At 42.7% G+C, this 14,057-nt stretch overlaps 1 protein-coding gene across 4 annotated transcripts in view; it reads left to right on the top strand.

The window, feature by feature from the left end:
• The first annotated feature begins 134 nt into the window (after positions 1 to 134).
• kita (KIT proto-oncogene, receptor tyrosine kinase a) overlaps positions 135 to 14,057 on the top strand; it is a 32,898-nt gene continuing 18,975 nt past the window's right edge. The window contains exons 1-16 of one of the 4 annotated variants that reach the window (XM_004067588.5): positions 135 to 452; positions 2,707 to 2,961; positions 4,679 to 4,963; positions 5,047 to 5,186; positions 5,544 to 5,715; positions 6,937 to 7,126; positions 7,891 to 8,006; positions 8,269 to 8,383; positions 9,518 to 9,708; positions 11,663 to 11,769; positions 11,860 to 11,986; positions 12,449 to 12,553; positions 13,136 to 13,246; positions 13,384 to 13,525; positions 13,661 to 13,755; positions 13,843 to 13,973. In XM_004067588.5, coding sequence (XP_004067636.1) covers positions 398 to 452; positions 2,707 to 2,961; positions 4,679 to 4,963; positions 5,047 to 5,186; positions 5,544 to 5,715; positions 6,937 to 7,126; positions 7,891 to 8,006; positions 8,269 to 8,383; positions 9,518 to 9,708; positions 11,663 to 11,769; positions 11,860 to 11,986; positions 12,449 to 12,553; positions 13,136 to 13,246; positions 13,384 to 13,525; positions 13,661 to 13,755; positions 13,843 to 13,973 — 2,337 coding nt within the window. In that variant the 5' untranslated portion in view covers positions 135 to 397. Of the gene's footprint in view, positions 453 to 2,706; positions 2,962 to 4,678; positions 4,964 to 5,046; positions 5,187 to 5,522; positions 5,716 to 6,936; positions 7,127 to 7,890; positions 8,007 to 8,268; positions 8,384 to 9,517; positions 9,709 to 11,659; positions 11,770 to 11,859; positions 11,987 to 12,448; positions 12,554 to 13,135; positions 13,247 to 13,383; positions 13,526 to 13,660; positions 13,756 to 13,842; positions 13,974 to 14,057 lie in introns of all 4 variants that reach the window. The other 3 variants (XM_011494612.4, XM_011494610.4, XM_011494603.4) reach the window with 3 other exon arrangements.

Raw genomic sequence — 14,057 nt, 5'->3', positions numbered from 1 at the left:
AATGAATCAAACACGAGCGTTTTACTCATATTCGTCTGGGCATCTGCCGGCGTTTTCTTGTCGGGAGGCAGATAAGAGGTTCCAAACACCTCCCCCCTGCGCGTAACGTGTGAGCAGGCTCCACCACTGCCTCTATAAACATGTTGACGCCACAGCCGGTCAGAGATACATAGTCGGCCTGCACTGTCCCCTCTGGCGCGCTCTAGGACAACAGCATGTTTGTAGATAGGCGATGGCTGCTGCTGTTGCGAGCTGAGCATCTGTGCCTTTAAAGCCTTGTCAGTGCACCTCTGTCAGAGCCCGCACTCAACTTCCCACAACTCCTGCGAGTACAGAGCTACCTTAACCAGAAAAGGCTTTGGCTCACCTACAAAACAAGACTGATGGAATACTAACTATGGAATACCACTGGATACTGCTGTTTGTTTTTTTACAGTTTACCTTCCCCTCAGGTAAGACTGCACTTATTGCGTCATTTTACGCACACAACTTGTTGCTGTTTGCTTTCGGGAAGGTGTTGGTTATGTTGGGAACTACAGCACATTAGCAACTGAGAAAAATAAATCCCCCGTGTGGCACGGGTTAGGGCATTTCCCCCTGATACTTAAGCACTAAGATATTTCTAAGCAGGTCTTTCTTTGTTCGGAAAGACAGAGCAGAACCGGTTAAGAGAGCCCGGAGTAACGAAACCCAATGAGGAAAGGGGATACTCTGGCGGACAATTTAGAAGCTGAAACTACTTTAATAATTGATGGTTTGGTCAGAAAACGGGGAACACTCATTGAAGGAAAGTGTACTTGAACGGCGGAGGACAAAGTTGCGCTTTGGAAACGTTTTTCTCGAGGAAGCCGACAGGTCAGAATCCCCCCACCCCCACCCCCACCACCACTACCACTACCACCACCGCAGCTCCTGCTGTCCCTACATAACCGTCACTATCATGGAAATACACAGTGACTTGTGATTCTTTGGAAGTATGCAAATAGACTGTGGCTTAGACCTGGCGGTGGCTCATTTGGCAATTTCTGTTTCAATTTCTGGTGTTGTTGATCAGATGATCAGCCGTCCACGTCTGTCCACTCTCTACCCGCAGAGGTCATTCATGGTAATGAAACACGTGGCTTTTCTGCCTCGTATATTATGTACCTGAAATCACAACAATCTGGATATGTTTACTTTGAGGATTCAGTCTTAGGGAGTCAGGAAACATGGACGTTTATGTTTCATGCAAAGTTAACTGGTTTATATTAGTGTCATCTTGTCAGGAAGGAGTAGTGGGAAGTCACCTAGATGAAATATGCAAATCTATGAAAAACAGTCATGAAAAGCCACTTCAGGAAAACAGGCGGGGAGTTGTTTGAGTGGCTGTGTTAAGTTTGCGCTCTTTGTGCGATCTGTGCGCATGCGGAGCCTCTGGAGGTCGGTGGGGCATCATCATCATGGGGCCTGCATTTCTGCCTTTATCATCTTGAGGTTGATTGACAAGATGCGATGAGCCCCGCGGGCCTTTGATGTCCACCTCATATGGGTGTCATCGGGATCTTGGAATGACAGTGTGCACAGGCTTACCTGTCATGTGATGCAACACGGCACGCCACAGTGTTTCCCGTAAGCCCGTCTGTCTGTGCGTGGCGCAGCGCAGCGCAGCGCTAATGAAGCACTTTTCTAACACCATATTCTGACACTTAAATGCACAAAAAGTGTTTTAGCAGATCACACGTTTTGCGCCTTGTGTCACGTGTTCTTTTATCATGTATTCATGGTTTATTCGACTCCATCATGAGCAATTATTGAATTTTGACCCTTCTGGTGTACCTTTAAGTTTGACAGAACACTGCAGGTCTGTTAGGCTTTAATGTTTCAATATTTGAATAATAGAAGGTTGTATTTATTAATAGCAAACTTTTTGACATTCCCATTGCAGTGTTTGTTATCTGAGCTTTCAATCACAAAGGTCTCAAGGGGAGTTTTTTTTTCAAAGGAACAAAAAATCCTCACAATTTCTCTCAGCTTTTCCCTTTAATGGAATAGATTTTACTCTGCTTAAAAACAAACATGTGCATTTCAGCATAAAGGCTTTTATGTTTTCTAAGTGGAACAATTCAAGAGGGATTTGCTTTAAAGTCTGTCATTCATACCTTTTTGGATTTGCATGGCAGAGATCTGGCCACATGTCAAAGGGTTGAGGGTGCAACTCCTAAGATCACAACAGGCATGCTGGCATAGATATTTAACAAATATCTTTTGTACATGACACTTTAACACATACTGCAGATAATAACTCAGTTCTGATGTTAATTTATATTCAATTGTTTTTATATCCAGACATGACATTTTTTGATCTCGAGGTTCAGAGGAAACATATATTTATGTGTGTGGACATGCCATGGCATAAACTGAGCAGAGCTGATTATTGCTTAAAGAAGTATTAAATGATGTGAATTGCTTATCTCGGCTTCAAATGGGAATTCTTCATCTTTGATTGAAAACTTGCCTGGCTTAGATGTTGTTAAAGCTTAACTTTGCAGCGTTGAGACAATTTCTTTCCTGGAGCTTAAAAAATCACAATATAGTTTGTTTTATTTTATTTATACAGATGTTTTAAAATGCACTCATGAATATTTTTTCATGCCCTGTGTGCTGTAACTGGAATTTCTGTTAGAATGATTTAATATGAAGCCAAATGTCTTTCTTTTTGCATCAAAGGCAACACCAAGCCCACCATCATCCCAGCAAAGCCCCAACTTGTGGTGGAGCTCAACCAAGAATTTGAGCTGCAGTGCTGGAGTGATAACAAGACACACTGGAGGCGGGAGGAACGAACAAAGCCATTAAGAGCAAGCCAGATCAATGGAAAACTCACGTTGGCTTTTCAAAAGGCTGATCCTGCATCAATGGGCCGCTACATCTGTGTGGACGAGGGCACCAAAGAGCAAGCTTCCATCTACGTCTTTGTGAAGGGTAGGTGCACGGCTGTGTGTGAGGCTGTGGAAACCGTGCTGAAAACAGTGGGCAGGCTCATTGTCATTTCTCAGTGTACTGACAGAAGCAGATTGTGTGGGTGTGTTTCCACATGGAGGGAACTTGCCCTGGACAGCCAATGTAGGTACTGGAGCTATTCACTGAGACGGAATGACTAGGTTTTACAGTACTTCCTGTTCTGTGACCCCACTTCCTCATGCTTGCTGCCATCACTCCAGGCTAATATCATGTGCTGATCATTCCCTCCACAATCCCTGCATCTGTCTTTGAGGCAGCAGACAATAACTACTTTTTACATGGGCTGCCCACATTTAAGCTTATATAAAACCATTTGGTTTGTTGTTATACTTAAAAAAAGTTTTTGCTGATTTTGTTTGAGTTTCATGCTGTGACACTGGTGTCCTCAGATATTTCTGGGAAAAAAAATGGCACAGCCATCTCGTTATTTTGGACAAATCAGCCGCTGCTCATGTGAATTCTACACATTTGTCAACAACAAAAAAACTTAGAGCTATAGAAATAACTATTTTTATGGCTTCAGTACTCAAAAGTCTAGCTTTGTTTAATTTGGCAGTGCCAGTAATTGCCATAGAAACAGTCAACAAGTTTTAATACAACGCACAATGAAATTCCCAGGGAACTTCAAAGCAATCAGACACTTCTTGTTTTCGTGCTCAGCCAATTCCTCATTGTCTTTCCCCATCAGTTGGGGGGGGTGAAAGTAGTGGGGGGCTGTGTGTAGGGACAGGGGGGTGGTATTTTTTTAATTTTCATGCTTGTTTTTAAATTATTTATTTTGTTTTATTTTAATGTAAAGCACTTTTTGTAAGGTACTTAAATAATGTTTGATTTGATTTGATATCTTTAAACAGTGTAATTTTTTAAGCAGCCATTGTTTTGTTTTGTCTGAAATTGTACAAGGAATTATTTTTGATAAACAAAGTAGCGACTGGCAGCCATTGTTTTACATTCATAATGATATTGTCTAAGGTTATGTATCTAAAACTGATAAACCCTAAATGATTAAAATACTAGGAGAAAGCACACACAATTTTTGTGGGTTCGTAAAAAATCTTAAAAGATATTTATAAGTTAAAAAAAAAAAGTACCGAGAACAAAAAAGACAAAATGTGAAGAAACTGACCTTAATGTTTACAGAAATTCATCCCATAGCTTTTCACATAACCATAATGACAGAAATGTCACATTTCCATGATAAAGGTTGTTGCTCCCTCCTAACCTGGTGGTTTCTTTGTGTCTCAGTTGTTGGCCTGCTAGTAACATTTGTAAGACTTATTATGAAACCTGGACAGCAGGAAGACTTTGATTGCCTGCATAAAGGGATCTTGGATTTACTTCATGGCAACTTTTTGTAGTTCAAGAATCTTTGTCTCAAATTTAAAACAAGACAGAGTTTTGTTTGTTGTACTGTAAATAACCCGGATTGACATTTGTTGAAGAAAAGCAGACTTTGAACACAGCAAGAAAAACAAGTCTTTGACAGGGGGAATAGAAACGTTTCAGAAGATTTTTACAGGAAGTATTCTGCTAGGAAAAGCTGATAGTGCCAAGAGAGCCTGTTAACATTTCATCATTTTTAGTTGCAATTACAAAGTGTGAAAAAAACTGTTAAACTCATCATGACACCCCATTCACAGCTCTCTGAAACCACCTGTGTAATTGAATTTCTTGGCAGATCCTAAAAATCCGTTCCGAAAACCATTGGTGCCCAAAATTCTCACTCGTGAGGGAGATCCAGCTTCTATCCCCTGCCTGGCAACAGATCCAAATCTTAGCAATCTGAGCTTGGAAACATGTTCGAGAGGACCCCTGGCCTTCGGCCTCCAGTTTACTGCGAACCTGGAGCAAGGCATCCTCATCCACAACACAAGAAAGGCTTATGGAGGCTGCTACAGGTGCACAGGGACACTCCAAAGACAGACCGTGGAATCGAATGAGTACGAGCTGACAGTGAGACCAGGTAAAACAAAGTCCATTGTGCACTTCTTGCTGTGTTTTCGGCATGTTTTTTTCTGAAAGTGCAAATGTCTACATGTCCTCCAGTGCCTGATGAGCCTCCCGTGGTGGAGATGCATCAGCCAACGCAAGTGATTCTGACGCGCAACCAGACTCTGTCTCTCACCTGCAACACCACTAATGTCAATGGAGATATCACCTTGAGGTGGATCGTCCCACCTGGCTCGGTGAGACCCCTATGTTTCTTCCTGGCGGTGTGCTTTACAGTTAATTACAACTAAATGTTGGCATTCCCAGAAACATGCTTCACCTGGGAGCAGAGTCCTGTCCCTGTAGCCTCATCCTGCTGTCTGCTCAAGATAAAAGGAGTGCAAAGGCTTCTGTTTGTTTTCGCTTTGTGCTTGAGGACCTTTGCTATCTGGGTACTTTATGAACAACTGAGAGCATGTGACGTACCGCTGCGTTCCCGGTATACAGGCAGTTCTGTGTCTTTGTCAGTATTTTCTTGGCAATGATAGACATGCAGACGGGGTTAATCTCTAGAGATCTCTGGGCGTTGACAGGGTGCCGTCTGGTATCCACAGCAACCAGCAAAGGTTGATGGCACTGCACGTATCCAGCTGGAGAAATTCACTCACACGCGCAGCTCCACGTTGCACATTGCAGCAGTTCGGCCTGAAGATACTGGGAGCTACAAATGTGAAGCTAGGAACGAAAAAGGAATCAGCACAAAGTCGGTGTGGCTCGATGTTTACGGTGAGTAAACCACTGCAATCCTGCAGGAAATTGAAACCTTAATCTGTTTCACTCTTCTGGTTTTTCAAATGATAGGAAGCAGGGTTTACATTTCTGGTTGTGGGTCTCTGAGAAAAGCTACATGAATCCCTTTAATTTTAAGAATCAGAATCCAGTCATCTTTGTTACTTTCATGACATAAAATGCGGTATCTAAAAGAAAGCAAAGTACTGTTTACACCCCCTACACACACACACAGACTCAATCACACATACACACGTCTGCGCACATGCATGCCCATGCACCAGTCCATGCACACATTTATATACATTAAAACAAAATAATTTTAAAATTTGACATTTTAATAAAGGATATTAAAAGATTTCTAAAGTATATAACTCTACCGTTGTGCTTTTTTACATGTGTGCATGTATTAAGCTACGGACACACAGAACATGTGATGCGCGCTCAAGAATGCACTAATGCATTTAGCCTACAGTGTTCACTCTGAACAAGCAGGGAGGGACTTCTCTTTCTTCTTCTTTTTCTACTGTTTACTGCCGCATGTCCGTCATCTACAGTTCCTACAGTTGGAAGAGTCTTGGTGTGAAATGTTGAAGCGGTGTAAATCTCACAAATCCTGCTCCAGGCTTTTTCTTTCACAGCTCTATTACAATATATGAAAAACTTGATGTCTTATAATTCTGTCTGGGCACAAACTGCAATTATTAATTTCTACTTCATCTTCAATTTTCAAACTGTTGGCACAACCAAATCTGAGTCCATGGTTTAACTTTCAACATGCATTAGGTGCTGTGCGTTTTGTATGTATAGCCCAAAAACAGTTGTAGAAACTTGCACAGCTACATGTGAACGTGACAGTTTTGCATGCGGAACCATGAAGCCAACATTTAAACCTGTTTACAGGAACTTTTCACTGGAAGTGCCTACTTTAACACAGGTTTGAAACTTTAGGATCCCTCTGAGAAAGTGGATCTACTCAGTGGTTTAGCAGTTTGCACTTTTTCCTCCCAGCAAAACAGTCCTGGTTTAAATCCAGGCTGGATCCTTGCTGTGTGGGGTTTGCATGTTCTCCTCGTGTTTTTAGTTTTTTATAAACTTTGTGTTACTTTTTTTATAAATAACATTAATACGTTTTGACAACATCACTCTTTTAAATAATTTAAGCTCCAGTGACTGTATCGCTAAAGAAACAACAACAAATTTTCATATATGTTTCAGAAAGAGGATTCATCAGCTTGACTCCCTCCGCGAACAGAACCATCAATGTCCGCTCGGGCGAGAGCTTGTCTCTGAAAGTCAGCATGCACGCATATCCAAGCCTGCACACCGTCTCCTGGAGCTTCAAGAACTACGAACTGAAGAACACCAGTGATCATGTCATCAGCACGACGCACAGTAATGGATACAGGTGTGAGGCTACACAAACTAACTTTAGCCCAAGCACAGATTTTCTTTTCATAGAATTAAACGCCTTTGATGCAGAGCAAGAGTTGCTGAGAAAACGACTGGAGCCTGGACCCCTAAACCCACTTTGAAACATTATTTATGACACTTTATATTTGCAGGACCCACCGTCCAAAAACATGCTTCATAGGTTGATTGGCAACTCTAAATTGTCCATAGGTGTGAGTGTGAGAGTGAATGGATGTGTGATTGAAGATATTCTACCCTGCGACAGACTGGCGACCAGTCCAGGGCATCCCTTGCCTACGGCCAAGTGGCCGGGATAGGCTCCGGCAACCCCGTGACCCCGAAAGGGAATAAACGGTCAAGAAGATGAATGAATATATTTGCAGGAAATCAAGCTATTACTTAGCTGTTGCAAATAGAGGCATTTTCTGAGGCTGCACAAGTCCCCAAACCAGACCAACATTCCTGTTCTTATTGACGGAATTTGGACTTAGTCTTTAAGCCCTAGCTGGATATGATTCATACGGACAAATGATGTCCAGATGCATGAAAATAAATCAAAGAAAAATAATGACTATCAATAATGCAAATATCTGAACAGTTTGGATCATATTTTCATTTTTTGCCAACTGTGACTATATGTTGTTGTTTTTTTCCTGCAGAAGGAAGGCTGTAATAAAAAAAAAAAAAAACTTTCCCGTGGATTGTAGGGAGAAAAACATGATTGAATTTATGCTGAAGCGGTAATTATCTTCTGTTCAGTTACAGCAGTGAGCTGCGGCTGGTCCGGCTCAAAATGTCAGAGGGTGGTGTTTATACCTTTCAAGCCTCCAATGGTGACGCATCAGTAAATGAGACCTTTACCATCTATGTGATCAGTAAGTGTGTCCAAGATTTTGTGAAAGGTTTCCTGTTCCCTGGAGCCACATCATTAAAGTGAATTACTCTGTGGTGCATTCACCTTTTGCAGCACAGGTGCAGGAATTGACCTTTCTGTTACAAATTGAGCTGTAGCTCTCCACCCCCAATATACCTGTAAACCCTGACAGGTTTACTGCTGATTAACATGGAAGAAGCATATTCAACCTTATGCATGAATTTTATGCCAAGCTCATCCTAAGGCCATCTCTTGTTCCTCAGGTAAACCTGAGATTGTTTATCATGAAGGTCCGGTGGATGGGCGGGTGCGTTGTAAAGCTGAAGGGTTCCCTGCTCCCCAGATCAAGTGGTATTACTGTGAGAAAACGCACGTCAGGTATGTTTACTGAATGGCTCTGGAAACCTTTTAATGGATGTTTTCACTAGTAAGGCTGTCCAACTCCCAAGAAACCTTTTCTGGGAGGAACAAACCTGATCCAAGTAACAGATGAGACACAGATGACTGCCAAACAAGAAAAACAGGAGCTCTCTGGAACTGGAGTTGGGCATCACTGCATAAAACTGTGCTGCCAAAATTGCAATTACTGTTGAATTGCTTGCATCACGGTTAGGGAAGAAAAACGGGGGGGGGGGGGGGGGGGGGGGACTTTAACCACAGTTTTTATGCTTAGATAAAAACTATAAAACCCAATAGCTTTTTTACAGTTAACATTATTAGCCTAAACGATTTTGGGGCAGAAAAATTTAAGAATTAAAAACGACTGTCATGTCATGTTTTATAATAATAATAATAATAATAATAATAATGGATTGGATTTATCTGCGCTTTTCTAGACGCTCAAAGCGCCAACAGTATGTCCATTATTTATTCACTCCTCCTTCATTCTTGGTGATGGTAAATACTGATGTAGCCACAGCTGCCCTGGGGCAGCGTGGCTGCTAGTTCGCGCCTACGGCCCCTCTGACCATCACCAGGACATTCATACACATTCATACACACCAGTGGAGCCACACTGGAGGCAAGGAGGATGAAGTGTCTGGCCCAATGAGACAACAACAGTTTGGTAGGGGATTGAGAAATCCGCCCAGATACAACTGATAGGGGCCCATTTTTAAATGTACAGTTTTGCTAGACAAGGAGCCCTAGATTGTTTTTGCAGCATTAATCAAGAACAAATGGCCATAAAAGTTAATCCCACTTCATTTACTCATTCCAAAAAACTGAAACTTACGGCTCTTAAACACCATCAAATGTACCTTCATCAGCTGCCTGCAAATATTGCAGAGTACCAGGTAGTAATGTGATCAAAGAGGCAATTTTCTGAAAGAACTCCAAAGAGGCTGGCATGCAGAATGACATGTTTTGGGTTTCAGCATTTCTGAAAGGTTCACACATTCATTCTAAAAGCTTATAGAAAAAGTTATAGTTTGGTTAGTCAACAGCTGTTTTATCGGGTGGGGGACACTGAAATCTGAGGATTTTTGTCTCAATCTAACCTCCTGTTCTCAGGTGCTCTAAGCAAGTGAATGCCACCCAAGAAAAAAAGAATGTCATCACCATCACATTAACCAGCCCCAAATTTGGGAAGCAAGGGGTGGAGAGCTGGGTGAACATCAGCAGGGGGCGGTTCAAGTTCCTGGAGTGTTTGGCTACAGGAAAGGAGGAATCGGATCAAGACTTCTTACTCTTTTCTATCAATGGTGAGATGAGATCACTTTCAGAAGTGTACTGATTTGAGGTTTGAGAGGAGGGCTGGAGCCTATAGAATGAGCATTAAGTAATCCACCACATGGATTGCAGCTTTTGTCATGCAGATGATTCCAAATCTTTAGAGGAAAACCGTTTACACAATTAACCTGAATCAGCTGTTTTTCACTCAGAGTAAAATGGCTTTTTTATCAGCTTTGCACCAATATGCTACACATTACTAACATAAAGTTCTGCATAACGGCACAAATGTATTTTCTCAGCCACAGACTCAGCTGATTCACCTGGAACGCACTTCACTACTCTAAAGGGTTACATATCAGCACAAAGCTGCTTGTCTTCAGTATCTGCTGAAATTACGTTAACTTCGTAAACAGTTGAAAAGTTACTGTTGTCGAAAAAATGTCAACAGTGAAGCTAAAGCTCGGGATTAAAGGGTTAAACCCCCTCTCTGGTTATGGAAACCAGGTTTCTGATTTACATCACATTTAGAAAACCAGGTTACCCAATAAAGCTAATTGTAACTGGTTACTTAAGTGCAGAAAAAACCAATTCTAAGGTATTCTGTTGAAAGAGTACATTAGGGGCGGCCGTGGTGCAGCGGTAGGGCGGTCGACCCATGATCATAAGATTGCAGGTTCGATTCCCGCCTTGCACGCCCATGAGTCGAAGTGTCCTTGGGCAAGACACTGAACCCCACCTTGCCTCTGGTGGTAGGCGGGCGCCTGTGTTTGGCAGCGGAGCCGCCACCACTGTGTGAATGTGTGTGTGAATGGGTGAATGGGTCTGTGACTGTAAAGCGCTTTGTCCTTGTAGGAAGAAAGGCGCTATATAAGTATACGTCATTTACCATTTGCCATTTACATTAAACTGCAGGTAAACTCTGGGAGGGATAGGGCCTTAGCTCGGTATATTTACTAAAAGCACAAGTTTATCAAGGATTAACCCATGAATATAGTCCCAGTATTGCATCTGTACGGCTGTAATCTGTTTTGAAAACATCAGTAGGATATCTGACCGCCAGAATGATTGTCAGTGAGAAGATGTTGTTGCTTCGAAAGAAGAATTAGCTCTGGTTCTTTGTGTACTTTATTACTCCAAATCCGCTCTGGGGTAACGGTCTTCCCATCTGTTGTGCAATGTCCACAAAGCAGCATGCATACAGGAACTGAAAGTACACCCAAGTTTTTCCAGTCTGCACGAGCACGTCCAAGTGAGACATGGGGGTCTAGTTAGAGATACAGCGGGTATGTGGGTGAGGATCATGAGGATGGCGAGTGTGTGCTGCCAGGCAAAGTGCGTGTCCAGCATGCATGTGCCTCACAGAGGGACAGAAGACCAGACGGGCGCTGGGATGCGGACCACAGTAGGAGTCCTGGCGGTGCTGGGCGTTCTGGGGCGATGGGAGCCTGGAGGTGTCAGTGAGCTGCTGCAGGGAAAACAGAGCTTTAGAAACCAATGACAGGTTTACAAGGGATTAGTTCCTGCAGACTCTGCATTCTCAGATTTGAAGTGGAGAGAAAGCCTCTTATCTCTAAAGAGCTTATTACACCCTGGTGTGTACAGAGGAGCAAAACAATGAGGCATCACAGCCACCCAGACACAAAGGAACAGTACACTCATGACAAAGAATGCTGTGTAACAGCTGGACAACAACAGCAACATGGCGGACAAACATTAACAAAGGGGACATAAGCAGTCAATCAAGTGGGAGTTCAAACAAAGACTAAAAGGAGTGAACCCTGCAGTTTGTACTGGTGGTTAAGTGGATTTGTTTCTGCTGTTTGGTCAGGGTGGGCTTCACGTGTGTTTTAGTTTCCTTCAGCTTTCTGTAATACCCTTTTACGAGGCTATTTGGAGTCTAAACACAAGAAATGAGTCAAAGAATCTTTGATTGGATTCAGCTCTGCACCATTCCTTTACATTATCCTTTCTATCTCCCAGCAGACAGAAGTACTTCCCATGAACTCTTCACGCCTGTGTTAATTTGCACTGTGTCTACAGCAGGCATCCTCTGCCTGGTTCTTATTGTGCTGTTCTACAAGTACATGCAGGTAAGATAGACCACACCCTTTTGGACAGATTTTCACACCAGTTACAAAAAAGCGTGAAGCATCCTGAGCCTTTCTGTGTGTTCACTGCAGAAACCAAAATACCAGATTCAGTGGAAAGTCATTGATGGCATCTATGGAAACAGCTATGTGTACATTGACCCCACACAGCTGCCGTACGATCACCAGAGGGAATTTCCAAGGAACAACTTGCGTTTCGGTGAGGGGAATTTTTCTCTCTGCTCCTCAGTTGAGCAGCTGTCATGTTTTTGCAGTGCAAATCAAAGTTGGATCATCGAGTCGTGGAGATGAGATGTGTCCTTCCAATGACATCATCATAACTACCTCCCTCAGGCTACCCCACAGTGATTGACTCTGAGTGTGTGTGGGTGTGTTTATAGACACAGTGCTAAGATTTCAGCTACGTCTGGAGTTGTAGCCAACCTGTTCCACCTCTTATTAATGATGAAATCTCACTCCTTCAATCCAAACAAAATACTGTTGACACATCCAGACTGTTGTTTTTACCAGTCCTCCTCAAACAGGATCCTGCATGTCCTGTTGCCTAAGTGTAGCCTCGGGGCTGAAGCTGTTGTTGTCCTGAGAACACCGGCATGAGGCCTGTTTGTAGGAGGGAGACAAGACTAGCAATGAGAGCTTTTTTTGTTTCTCTTGTTTTCAGGGAAGACACTGGGATCTGGTGCATTTGGAAAAGTGGTGGAAGCCACAGCATATGGACTCTCTGAAACAGATTCAGTCATGACTGTTGCTGTGAAAATGCTGAAAGGTGAAATTTATCATCACACGTGTAGGTCAAGCAGAAAAACAAGCTTATTGTGTTTGTATACTTTTAAACACTCACTCCAATCATCTTTTAAACACTTTTAAAATAGTTTCCAGTGGTCTCCTTACTGAAAGTATGCTGCTTATGTTTTGCCAAAATCCAAAAATCTGTGTCGTTTTCTAGGACATTCTTAGTTTCATAGTTTCACATTCATGGATCTATTTGTCTGCAAGTGGATGCATCAGAATGGAGGAGCCGGAAGCTTCTGTCTCGTGGTCTATAGCTGCTGTGTCATAGCTACAGGCTTTTCCCAAAGGCATTTTTCGTCTGCTTCTGATTCACAACGATTAGAAAAAAAGAAATTTTCAGAAAGGCCATTTTAATCCTAACTTTCTTTACATATGTCTTCCATCATGCCACAGAAACAGGTCAAAGACAGCAAAAACACAATTTTGAAGAGTAGGTCTTTAACAGGTTACGGCTCTGCCTGCCAAAAAAATTCTTTTTCCTATTCCGCAGAAAACAAAAAGACATTTACTTGAGTTGCTCCGAATCCTTATGCAATTGTATTGCTGTTTTCCACAGCAAGTGCTCACGCCACAGAGAAAGAGGCTCTGATGTCAGAGCTGAAGGTCCTCAGTTACTTAGGAAACCACATGAACATCGTCAACCTGCTGGGGGCATGCACTGTTGGAGGTGTGGCAGCATTTCTGTCTTTTGGTTTTACACAGTAACTGTAACTAAAACTGCATACATGTATTTATTTAGAAAGAGTCTTCATTCTAGGTTTTTAATAAAAGCTGCTCTCATGATTCCTGTTTCTTTGTCTGCAGGCCCCACACTGGTGATCACAGAGTACTGCTGCTTTGGAGACCTTCTTAACTTTCTACGCAGAAAGAGAGAGTCTTTTATCAACTTCAAGCTTGAAGAAGACTCCTACTACCGCAACATCAGCCAACAGAAAGTTAGAGATGGGTAAGGCTCCGCTTCATGTATGATGAGTGAAAGAAAGTAATCCAGAACGTGCGTAGGAGGATAGTATTTGGACAGCCCTGTGCTCATGCATTGCGGTACTCAGCTAAGACCAGACTGCTCCTTTCCTCTCTACAGCGACAGCTTGAATGGCTACATGGCCATGAAGCCTTCTAGTGCTGGCAACACGCCGCTCAGCACAACCCCGGAGAGCAGACTCTCTCAGCGCAAAGGCAAGTTAGCCGCTCATTCAGTACAATTCAAGTGTCTTGTTCACAGAAAAGCAGAGAAGTCATGGTTTGCTGTGTTGGTCCTGTCAGATGGCTCTCTTGGTGACGCAAATGAAGAATGCGAGTGGTTTGATGGGGACGAGTTGGCCCTCGACACTGAGGATCTTCTCAGTTTCTCCTATCAAGTGGCCAAAGGCATGGAGTTTTTAGCTTCCAAAAATGTGAGTTTCAGCCACAATCGATGCTTGACACAGAATGTATGACACTAGAAAATAAAGTAAATTCATAAATTACTTCAGTATGGA

Source organism: Oryzias latipes, chromosome 4, assembly GCF_053564925.1.
Source record: "Oryzias latipes strain Hd-rR chromosome 4, Olatipes_Hd-rR_3.1".
Taxonomy (NCBI): domain Eukaryota; kingdom Metazoa; phylum Chordata; class Actinopteri; order Beloniformes; family Adrianichthyidae; genus Oryzias; species Oryzias latipes.
This window is presented reverse-complemented; position numbering and strand designations above follow the sequence as displayed.